Raw genomic sequence first — 13,147 nt, forward strand, 5'->3', positions numbered from 1 at the left:
TTATTTATGGTAATACACTAAAGTCTTCCTGATTTAGGTGTTGCTGGAGTCTAACAAGGTTAGACAGGCATACAAATCAGTTGTGTGAAAATGATGGGAGATTTTCACAGTGCATTAAGTCTTATGAAGAGGACTAATATTAGGAAGCTACGTATATTAGGTCACCACTGCTCACACATACTGTACAGTGTGCAAGTGAAGAAGTTGACAGCTGTGTACTGTACTGCTAAATTTAGCCTCACTATTGTCTCAGTGGTTGGACACATGATACCTCGCTGCCCTCCAACTGCTAAACAACAGTCCAGTGTATTAGTGTCTAGAAAGTAAAGCCCAAAACACACTGCACGATTTTAGCAGTCCTATAAGATCACTGCATGTCACAATGTGCGACATGGATCTAATAAACTGGGCCACGACGTGTGTGTAGACGGTACGATGACTCGTACGATACGACGCACATTACTATAGAAGAATAAAATGTCATCAGCATGCACTGGTGCTAAACAAAAAGAGCATGAAAAATCATAATTTAGCAGTTGTATTTTTTATGTTTGCTGAAAAAAGTGGAAGCGGCAAAAGAGGAAGCATAACTTGAGGTAAGCAGTTTTGTGTTTCAGCGCCATGTCGCGTCGCGTTTCATGTTGCATTTTTATTGGTTGTTCAGTAAACGTGGATAGTAGCAGCAAACACACTGTGCGATGATCGGCCATCTTTGAACCTCTCTCACTGTAGAACACAGGACCACCGATTAGGAGCCACGAGCACAGAAATCGCCACGATTGTTTCACGATGCCAATCTTTCGTCTGGGAAAGCTGAAAATCGTGCAATGTGTTTAGGGCTTAAGGTATATAATGATAAAGTATCAGTAGTGGTGGTCACACATTGTTTGCGGTTTTATTTTGTGGACTGTTTACTTGCAGGGACTAACTGGACCATGCTAACTAGCCTTGACCCTGCTATTTGAGCACAACCCGCGCTTCTCTGTCGCTGTCAAATAAGTAACATCTCATCCTGCCAGTGACTGTTGCCATGTTTATGACATATTGATTTGATTTTGTGGAAAGCTGCACTGTGGTAAACAAAGAGCTCCTGCATTAGATGTGACAGGAACTCTACTTGCTTTTTGTTCTCTGCCTCTTCAGATGTCTGTTGTATAACTTTAAATGTATACAGCTGCACTCAAGCATCAGTGAAGGAGTATCTTAATGCATATCAATTGCATGTGGCATAAAAGAACCCAACAAGAGGGTATTTTGTTTCATACAATGGTTAGCTTCTTCTAGTGTTGGGATATGTTACCTTTATAAGTAATGTTATATTATTGCACTTCTTCGCATTATTTTACATTTTACGAAAAATTATGAGTTCTTATTGTTAATTAACTATTAAAAAGTGTTTTAATTCATTCAAAATTAAGGTGAAATATAAAAAATATATAAAAAATTACTAAAGCACCTAACAAAATCACTAAAATTAACTAAAATTAAAATAAAAACTTAATATATATAAATATAAATAAAACAAATAACACATGCTATAGTATTATACAGCTAATACTAAACACTGGTTTTGCATTACATTTGCATTGAACATTTGTGAATACATTGTTCTAATATAGTTAACATACTAGCTCTTTTGTAAGACTACATTATTACTTTGTCAGATGACTATTTTTATGATTTGTTTTGTTCTAAAAAATCTTCCTTGAAATTTAAATAAATACATTTTAATAACTGGCAGTTGTGGTTGCCAGAATTTTACTGTAAAAAAATATGGTAACAACATTTTTACATATTTAACCTAAATTTACATTTAAAAACAGTATTTAATTAACTGAAATAATGTTAATATACCAACTTATTGAAGTACTGAAATCTGCTTGTAATACTCTGATAGCCACCAAAGGTAGGTGGTGATGATAAAGTCACGTGATGAATCACAGCTCATCACAAGCAGCTTTTCTACAAGCTGAGAAGGAACATTTCTAACATATAAAGGAGGTGCACATGTGTCATTCACACAAACAGTAAACACCATCATGGTAACATGCATATAATTACTTTTTACTTACTTTTGTCATTTAGCAGACGCTAGAGTCGATGGTCTTTACACTCTTTACTTTTTTACTTTTGTCATTTAGCAGACGCTTTTGTCCAAAGCGACTTACAAATAAGAAAAAGTAACTAAAACTAAAAAGTTACAACTCTATAAATACTATCTACCCACATATTTAAGAAAATAAAGAAATTAAATCAAATTAACACATGCATATAACAACAACATTTCAATAATAAACATATCAATGAAAAAATTAAATAAAAAGCTACTACTATCCCTTGCCGGTGTCCCTGCCCGGTGGAGTCGCACGGTAGAGTCGATGGTCTTTACACTCTTTGGTCTTCACACTAAGAGGGCTTCACACGACGACTGCCGCGACCGCTGCCGCGGTATAATAACCTTTATCATACCAATCTAACAAATTATCATTTCAATTCAGCTGGACCCACTTTCCTGTTTATCAACTACAAATGGCCAAGCAAGTGCACACACTGACAAGATACACGATACAGTACGAGACCAAACGCGATTTCAGCAACTCTCATCCTAGTAAACAAAATAAGCGTTTCCTAGCAACGGCAAATGCGCTAAACACTGAGACAAGTAAATACACTTACGAGCTGATATAATAATATATAATAATAATGCAATAAACATTATTTTAACAAAATTAGATGTAACATACAACCCTAATGAACACAACTGATAAGAAAAACTAAAATTATTTCAACGAAAAAACATAAAATGTGAAATGTAATGCAGGGAATTGTAGGAATGTCAATTCATGTTTTTTCACTGTAAATTTCTACATTCTTTTTCACTTTCAAAAACTGTATATTACCATACAATTACATGTAATGTCCAATACAGTTTTTCACCGTATAGTTTTTTATAGTAGGGAACTTACCGTTAACCAATTAATAGATTTTTACTGTAGCATTTTTACAGTCTTTTGCCATTAAAATCACAGTCTCCAAAAAGTAATTTGTTTGAATTATAAGTAGCATGTTACAATGGCCCTCAACGCTCTTTCTTCAGTTTCTTTGATAAAAATATAACTTCGGTAAGGACATGTGTGCACTAGAGTGTTCTAGAAGATCAGATGGTGGTGGGACCAGTGAGAGTCCCTCGTTCCGTGTTCCTGCTCTCTTCCCGGGATTTGAGTTATTCATAAGCTGTGAAGTCATCGGGAGCGAGGCTGTCTGCAGTGCTCCATTACTGCCAGCTCCCACCGTGCAGCAGCGTCGCTCTCCTGCTTCGCCTCATGTCATTTAGGTCGGCCGTCTCTGATGAGACTCTGATCTAATAGACCTGAGTGATCTGCCGGTGGTAGCAGGAGGGAGACGCACAGCGGCAAAGACATTAGCTGTTTACAGGGATTGTCTGTTATCTTTCACACAATCTCTCCTGCCTTTGCCTTTCCTCCCTGTCTTGCCTCTTCCCACTCAAGTGAGAGATCTTCCAGACCCACAGAGCATGAGAGAATTGCTTGCAGTTGGGTCAATGCGCAAATCTGTGCATCCGTGCAAGCACATACTATCTTTTCATCTTATCTTTCATTCTGTGTTGCTTGATATTCATTTTATAACTTTACAATAGAACTTTGAGACCTCTGAATTGTAGCCGTTTCATTTGTAAGTGCTCAGTATTGAGGAATGATAAGCTGTGCCACTTTTTACTTGAGTTAAATGAGATGTCTGCAATCAACAGAAATTCCAAACATCTATTAAACAGGGCTTTAGAAATATGACTTTTCAAAGAATTCATCATTGGGAAGTCTTAATACAATTTACATTTCAATTAAAAATAACTAATTTAATTAATGAATGCACAAACCTGTTTTGATCACTTTTTGTTGCACATTATTTGCATTTTCATAAACCACACCACTGGCACAACTTACCCCGATCCACATCATTTTGGGAAAAATGGTTCATTTAATAATTCATGACAGATTTTTAGCCAAATAATTTACATGGGTTTATACATGGGTGATTCACCATATTTTTAGACTTGAATAATATTTTATTTTTATCTGCAGTGGGGAAAATGCACTTTGACATGCGAAAAACAGCATAAAACTATTCTTATGTGAATCTCTCAATTATAAGCATGAATAGGTTCATTTGTTACATGACACAAATTATGCACAGTTTGCTAGATTCAAGGGGCAACAGTATGAGGTGATCCTTATGCTTGTATACACTAAGGTACCACAGCACACAGTATTGCCGCTAGATTAAGTATAATGCATTATGACACACATTGTGCTGGATAAAACAGGCTCGCCAGCAGGATTCTATGAATTTATAAATAAAAGAGAAGAAACACCATGAATATTTTGCAAATTCTCTTTGAAATTCATACTCTCAGATATCTATGGGAAACTACAACCTACAGTATACAGCGTCCTCATTACTTTCATACTGGGAACTTCCACATCAGATTAGATGTAGCTTTATGCACCAGTGCAGTGAACTGTATTGTTTTCCAGAACTTTGTGAAGACAGGTTTTTATCTGTTATAATTCCATACACTAAACAGATTTTATTAGCATTCGTTATACATTAAAATATAGGGAAATATATGATGGCTTTTGATGAATCAGTCAAAAACTTAGCAACCCATTTTACTTCTGTAATATCTTAGATTTCTAAGTGCAAATGAATATCAAACAGGAGAAATGCAGGTCAGGACCTGATTTTAGCCATGAGAAATGGATCGATTTTTAATTACATTTTCAATATTAAAGTCAATAAACAGACTAATGTTACTAACAATTATGGGTTGCAAATCAGACGTGTGCAGGAAACACCGACGTGAACAAACTGCACATGAACGCACACAAAAAAGACTGCATGGATTTTCCATTATTGAAATTGGAAAATTTTATTTTTTTTGGTCATGTGACCAATATGTGACAGATTTAGTTGCAGTCTGGATCCCTGAAATACCGTGAACTGAAAAGTTTCAGAGAAAGAAAAAAAGTGAGGTTCTCGCAGAATGTTTTTTTTTTTTTTTATGTGCTAAATGACATTTTTTGGTTCTTTGCGACAACATGCACCAATGAATCATTCACAATAGGAAATGCTTTACAGAAGTAACTCTTACACTCTTACAAATAAAGTTTCATTATTGGCATTTATGGTTCCATGAAGAAGCTTTAACATCCACAACATTTCCATTGCACAAAAGTTTCTTTATAGTGGGAAAAGGTTCTTCAGATTATTGAAATATTCTTCCTGCTTAGAAAAAATGGTTCTCTTCAGTTTTGATTTAATGTACGAACAGATTACAGTAGAAAAAGCCTCCTTGGGAGAAAAAAATAAATAAATAAAAAATCAGGCATCTCCCCAACCTCTTCTCCTGGCCTGTAAATAACCTGCTCTAGCTCTCAAACCCGTGTCAGAGCAGTGACTGCAATGAATCCATCAACCAAAAGTGTCATGGCTTTGGCATCTAATCGATGCTAGTCTCTGCCCTTCCATAGGTCAGAGTCAAAGAATTGAGATGTCTCTGCCAGAGCTGCAGAGTCTCTGATTCAGTATGACTCAGGCCATCATTCTGTTTAGTTCCCAATTAAGAAGAATAGACTTCGGACTTTAGATTTTTCCCATGGTGAATACTAACGAATATGTTTCTGAATATCTTTGGACACACACTTCTGTTCATACACAATAACCTTTGATGTCAAGATGATGTTTGTCAGGCTGCTGGGAGACCATCTGGAGCTGCTGCAAGCAATGGCACATAAATATTAGCAGTCGACCACAGGAGTCAACCTCTCTCCATCCACCCGCCCTTTCTCTTCACTCCGTCTATGTAAGAGGTGGAAAACACGAGCAAGGACACTACTTCACTAAGCCATATGCTTCTTTATTTCAGCACATTAGGGCAGACTGAGGCTTTCAGTATAACTTCTCGTTGGTTGCGTTTTGAATGTAAGCAGCTCAGTGAAATTTCCTGAACCCAGAAGTTCACTTTCATGGTACACTGGTTGTAAAAATGTAAAAGACTGAAATGTCATCCTAATGTTCCCTCTCTTTCTTTTCCCTCAGGTGCAAAGGTCATATTCCACCAAGTACAGGCCATACGAAAGGTAAGCCTATTCTTCTGAATGATCACAAGGTTTTACATAAGTGCTTCATGGCATGTGCTACGGCTGCTGGAATTACTGTGCACTGGCACCACTTGGTGGCTGCCACTGGAGTGACAAGACTTTATAAAAAAAACAACCACCTTATAGAACCCATGAAATAGTTATTTCATGTGTTGACATTTTCTTTTTAAACATTTTAGCCCTGTGGGCTTTTAGAAACTAAACTCTTAAAATACACTTCAAAATCCATACAAAATCTCACTTAATTATTTAATTTAGAATTATTTGCTTATTTAATTTGTCTGCTAACAATATCCAGCAGAGCATACTGAAACAGAGTCATATAAATTCCCACCACATATCAAATTATGTTTTTTATTTGACAGAACATTGTGTGGAAATGATATTCCTAACTTTGGAAAAAATACTTAATTGTAATTGTAATGGTAGATAGGTAATGCCTTACTAATTTCATCAGCTAGTATTTATGTTTCATAAACACACAAATCATTTTTATTTTCTTTTTGCAAACAACCTCGGGACAGTTGTAATCTTTACACAATAAATATTAAATGCTTTATCATTGTTTCTCACATTGTTTAGATTATTATATTTTTATGATGGCTTTTTATAGTTTAAGATTGAATATCTGGGTCTGGGACAAAACAAAAATCTATTTGAAAAGAGTGAATGAATGATTGAATAAATCCAAGTTACTTTGAATAAAATTCAACCCATTACATAAATACCCCTGTGAAAAAGTAGTAAACTTTAGCATATTTTTAATAAGAGTACTTATTAAATGAATAAATTAATACGTTAAAACAAAATATTTAGGTGCAAACTTTTTGAATGCTTAATTGTGTTAATTGCAGTTAATATTGATAAATGAAAATACAGTTTACATTTATGTTTTATGCAATAAGATAAACTTTAGAGTTCTTTAGAGCATTTATTTTTCTTTAAATCATGGAAAAGCTTATTAGACAAATTGATTTAAATTGTTCTTTAAAGTAAAACTTTTCATTCGGCATTACAAAGTGTACTTTTTAAAAGTGCACTTAAGTGTGTTAAGAAACAAGTAAATTTAAGTGTCCTTTTATTTAATTAATATTACTTTTTTTTTTTTTTATACACTTTTAGGATTTTAAGTAAACTACACTCTAAAAAAATGTTGGGTTAAAAACAACCCAACTTGGGTTATTTGACAACCATCGCTGGGTAAATATTGGACAGAACATGCTGGGTTATTTTGACCCAGCTGGTGGGGTTAAATGTTTTTACTCAACATGGTGGGTTGTTTTATTTAAGTCAACTATTGTTTAAAAATGATTATATTACTGGCTTAAAATGGGCTGGAAATTAAAAATCACACACAGAATTACTAGAGGCAACAGCAATAATCAAAAGATAAACATTTATTATTATGCAAGAAGAACACCCATGGGAAAAATATAAGACAAATTTGATTTATTTGCACTCAAAATGCTGGGTTAAATACAACCCCGCGCTGGATAAAATATGGACAAACCCAGTGATTGGGTTGTTTTGACCCAGCGGTTGGGTTACTGCCCAGAAGGTTGGGTTGAACACTTAACTCAACTGTTGGTTGAAAACAACCCAATCGCTGGGTTGGTCTATATTTTGACCTATTTTAACATGCATTTCAGAAATAACAATGTAACATTTAAAAGCAGCATTTTAATTGTGCTCCAATTGTGCTCCAAAACAGTGACAATATTCACATTTAGAAGATATAAGCATTCAAAGCTTGCAGTTCGTCACTTCCGCCAAATGGATCGACGATTTTTTTGACGTCACATCGTACTTCAGCTTCTCATCAAATCTTCTGACCAATCAAATGCTCTCTAGAATCCGAAGCGCCCGCCCCCTACACTATAAATAGATGCTGAAGCTGCGGCTGAGATCGGTCAATTGTTCACAGTGTAGTATTTCCTGTACAGTGAATGGCACTTAGTGCACAATGTAGGCGATAGGGAACCATTCAGACAGTGTAAATATGCTTTCGATTGGGGCAAATGAGGTCTGGTTTCAGGCTGTGTCACACGAACCGCAGCAGCGCACAGTCTGATCCGGACTTTGGCTCCAGTTCAGAGACACGATTGCATGGAGCGGATCATATGCCCATAGGCTTTCCTGTAGCTCAAATAGTAGAGCATGGCGCTAGCAACGCTAAGGTCATGGGTTTGATTCCCAGGGAAAGCAAGAGCTGATAAAAAATGTAAAAAAAAAACTGTAACTTGAATGCAATGTAAGTCGCTTTTGGATAAAAGCGTCTGCTAAATGCATAAATGTAAATGCGCGAGTAGGCATAAACACTTTTTAAACTACACAGCCTCTGCATGATTATGGTTGTCAAATTAGACTATGATTAGACTATGGCTGTCAAATGCGGCTTTACCGAGCTCAAGTACGGCTCTGGCCTGAGCAGATATAAACAAAATGCTATTGGCTATTTTAAAAGGGGGGCGGGGCTGCTCGATATGTCCCGCCCTGTCTTCCTGTTTCAGTTAAAATTACGTCACCACATAGAAAACGCTGCGTTTCAAAGCACTTCAGGGGACCTTTAAAGTTTATTCAACCGTTCTCTGTAATCACTTTTCACCAAAATAGTGGTACTAGTGGGCAGTGGCCTCACATTTCACTCGTAGCTGAAAGATGCCACGACTGATTTCATAACCTGCCCATTAAAAAACAGTACTGAGATTAGAGAACATATTTAAACATCAAATTAAATTAAATTCTGTATTTACAGTATGTCAAATAAAATCAGTTAATGTTAAGCAAGGCAAAAGGCGTTTCCATCATGTGAAATGATCCGACATCTCATCCTTATGTTGTGTTGCGTAAAATAATATAATTTACATCACAGTAAAGACGTTAATGAACTAAAATGTATACAAACCTTTATTTCGCTGAAGAAGTGCACCAAATCGGTGACGGCGGTGCTGAGAACCGCTCTCTCCTGTAGAGGACTCAAAAAGCCCGCGATCTGACTGTTACTCAGCAGCTGGGTTGTTTAGTTGAAGACAGGCTCAAGCCTGTGGTTGGGTAGGAAAAATATCCCAGCATTAAAAATGACACAGCAGCTTAGTTACAGAAAAACTACCCAGCACCTGGGTAAAAATATTAAAATAACCCAATAAAATGACCCAACAGGCTGAATCCAGGATCTGGGTTAAAAAAAATAACCCAGCATTTTTTAGAGTGCATAAAAACTGCCCAGCACCTGGGTAAAAATATTTAAAAAACTCAATAAAATGACCCAACAGGCTGAATCCAGCATTTGGGTTAAAAAAAATAACCCAGCATTTTTTACTAGTGCACATTTAATACAATTGAACACACTTCTTTTTCACAAGGGTGTGCCTACGTTTGAAGAAACACTATTATTGTTGCTGACAGTACTTTATTCTCTAAATTACAGGAACCGTGTCCTTATTGTCCTAATAATGACAGACAGTCTGATCCAACAGAAGACAACTTTCCTAGACCTGCACAACCAGTGCAGCTTCCAGTCTTCCCATGGGTCCAGCGTTCCTCTCTAATCAACCCCAAAGACATCACTGCTGCCCATGTCACAAAGAGCCACCGTAAACTCCTCCTTAAGAGCGGCCCGCTTGTCCAGCAGCTTAATGCTGACCCTTCTGGCCAGATCAAGGAGAACCCAGAGCGAATGACTCAGGTGCAGCTGTCCCGTCAGAGGCTGATGAGGGAGGTCTGTGCCAAATACACAAGCGGAACAACCAAACAGACTATAACCCGAATGCACGTGTCCCGTATCTTTGTGGAGGACAAGCACAAACTCCTCTACTGTGAGGTGCCAAAGGCGGGCTGCTCCAACTGGAAGAGGGTGCTCATGGTGCTTCAAGGTCTCGCTTCTTCCACTGGAGAGATCCAACATGACGAGGTGCATTATGGGAATCATCTCATGCGTCTAGACTCGTTCGATCAAAAGGGCATCATTCGTCGTCTGAAGACCTACACCAAAGTCCTCTTCCTGAGGGAACCTTTCGAAAGGCTAGTGTCTGCTTTTCGGGACAAGTTCGAAAGTCCAAACTCATACTACCACCCAGTGTTCGGGAAGCCCATCATATCGAAATACCGCAGTAATGCGACGCAGTACGCCTTGCGCACGGGAGCGGGCGTGACCTTCAAGGAGTTCATCCAGTATCTGTTAGATGTGCATCGGCCGGTTGGCATGGACATCCACTGGGAGCCCGTAGGACATCTTTGCAGTCCCTGCTTGCTGGACTATGATTTCATTGGGAAATTTGAGACTCTAGAGGAAGAAGCCAATTTCCTTTTGAGAAGTATCGGAGCTCCTAACAATTTAACATTCCCTAGTTTTAAAGACAGGAACCCTAATGCAGAAAGGACATCTTTGGATATCACAAGGAGATATTTTGCACAACTAAATGTGACGGAGAGACAAAGGGTGTATGACTTTTACTACATGGACTATCTGATGTTCAACTATTCTAAACCGTTTAAAGATTTATACTGAGGATTTTACAGTAGTCTAATGAACTTTCTGTTGGCCCGATGTTCACATTTTGTCCTAGTGAGGTTATTTTATTACTGTCTAATGTCATTGTTTATTTGATAGCACATTTCAATGTGAAATATTACTCACATTCTGTACTTATCTCTGCAGGCTGGTCCTTGCATATATCTTGTTATTTACAAAACATATTCAATTATATTCAGTAAGAAACCTCTTAATGGGATAATCTGCCCAAAAAATAAAAACTGGACATAATTTACTCACTCATTCAAACCTGTGTGAACAAATTATTTCGAAGAATGTTTCAGCTGTTTTTGTAAAAACAATGAAAGCCAACAGGTTCCAAAACAATGGTGGACAAAAACAAACATTTTTCAGAATATCTTCTTCTGTGAAGGTGAGTAAATGATGTCAGAATTTTCATTTTTGGGTGAACTGTCCCTTTTGTTGTGTGTGATTTGTTTTCTCAGACTGCCTAGAATGAATAGACTGTACTAAGAGTGTCTAAAAGTTATCATAATGTTATTTATATTAGTGTTGAAGGAAAGAGTTGCTGGATTTAGTGTGGTACATCTGGTAATGGTAAAATCTGATTTTTTTTGTGAATGTATAAAAAGCTATTTGTCTACAGTGTGTCATGTATTAGAGCATGACCTGCTACACCTTTGCCTTACTTTCACATTTCTCATATTATGATGTTTTCTGTATATTAATAAATGTAAGCACAATATTTTAATGTTAGTTAGATGACATCTCTGTGCGATTTATTGTTATAATGATGTTGTATCAAAATTCCAGTCATTTCCAGGCCTCAGTAACTAGAGATGTACAGTAACCTAATCACATCCTCACATCTTTCACCCTTTGTTTGAAGGTTAGTATCATATTTTTGATTGTTATCCATTTTTCACTGTGGAAGTAAGATATTTCCTGTGAATCTGCAAGACTTTTGATTCATTAGCCGCTAATGATAAGCAACCAGAAGAATAACAAAGTAATGTATCATGTTACTACAGGGCGCTCAGGAATGCTTACTTCTGATTGTAATTTATTGTATTATAATAATGAAACCGACGCTACTTTCACGACTTAGGCTATCACTCCACAGACTCGCGCTCTCTTGTTTCATACAAACTCAACTGGTATGATCTTGCACTTATCAACTGTAGTGAAACTTACCTTAGAGGACGTACGTATTAATATTACTGTAATATTGTAGCAGTGTTCGTCTTGTTTCAAGGATGATTGTTGTGTAATGGATTATAATTTGTTTTCTATCGGACGCATCAAGGTATGTACAATTAAGATTATTAAATTAATTATTTCAAATCTGTGTACACACACACACACACAGAGGCTATATAGTGTTATAATTTTTCTAATACTTCACCCCAGTTTTGAAAACAAAAGCAGCAACCCCCCTCTTGCAGTAGTCAAAACTGGTGTTGATCTTTACATCTTGTCCTCACACTCCAATAAGTCCTCTGCCGCTTGGAGCAACTGGGCTTTTTTAACTCCACCCCCTCGTTACCCCCTCCTTATCTCACAGGGCCTGGGGCTTTGACATCCTGTTCTCTCTCACAATCTACAGACTCAAAGAGCACATCAAATCAGCTACCATTTGTCACGTGGAAGACAGAACAAAGAAAATCCTAATTTTTCTTTCTTCAGCACCAAAATCATATTTAAAAAGGAGGGAGGTAAGAGAAAAATTAGTCTCTCCGTATGATTGGGTTTTGGAATGGAAGGAGCTGGAGGCAAGAGAATAAGCTCTGAACAAACTTTTACAAATTAAGTTATTACAAAAAGACTGGAAAATCTAATTACCAAAAGAAGTGTAGACAAAATGCAACAGCATCAAAAATGCTGGAAGTTGTTTCAGGTGAGATGTTTGACCTAGCACCTCACGTCCAGCAGATGGCGCTGTGGTCCAATGAGGAACACCGGCATCATTTGAAAACAACTTCCAAAAGGGAATATGTAGATGTATTTATGCATTTTATGAATGTTGCACAGGTATTACAGCTGTGGCAAAACAGTGGCTCGTGCCTCCAAATGTGTAATAATTTATCATACTAGAAATACATATACATAAAAAATAAGTGGCTACATAATTTAAATAATATAATTTAAATTTTAACACTATAATTTAAATACTATTAGTGGTTATGAATTAACAATGTTAATATTAATGTTAATAAAGTCATACGGACCACTGAGACGAAATGAGTTCGTGTGAATTGTGAAAGTTTTAGATTTAGCTGCTAATGATTAGCAGGCTGCTTTTGTTTTTCTGACTTCAGGCTGTTTTATTTGACTCGCTTGAATATAAGCTGAACTGTAAGACCAGGGATAGTAAGTGTTACTCAGATATAGGCTATAGTTTTGTTGCCATGATGCACATCATTGGGATAACCATTACTCCCCTCATCTCTCTGGAAATTAAGGAAATGAAGTGCAG

At 36.8% G+C, this 13,147-nt stretch overlaps 1 protein-coding gene across 1 annotated transcript in view; it reads left to right on the plus strand.

Annotated features, from left to right (window-relative positions):
- LOC306866763 (carbohydrate sulfotransferase 8-like) overlaps window positions 1-11,424 on the plus strand; it is a 65,199-nt gene extending 53,775 nt beyond the window's left edge. The window contains exons 3-4 of the mRNA XM_079412102.1: window positions 6,118-6,158; window positions 9,607-11,424. Of these exons, the coding sequence (XP_079268228.1) occupies window positions 6,118-6,158; window positions 9,607-10,686 (1,121 nt within the window). The 3' untranslated portion in view covers window positions 10,687-11,424. The remainder of the gene's footprint in view (window positions 1-6,117; window positions 6,159-9,606) is intronic.
- Window positions 11,425-13,147: the final 1,723 nt, after the last annotated feature.

Source organism: Barbus barbus, assembly GCF_936440315.1.
Source record: "Barbus barbus genome assembly, chromosome: 48".
In the NCBI taxonomy this organism is placed as follows: Eukaryota; Metazoa; Chordata; class Actinopteri; order Cypriniformes; family Cyprinidae; genus Barbus; species Barbus barbus.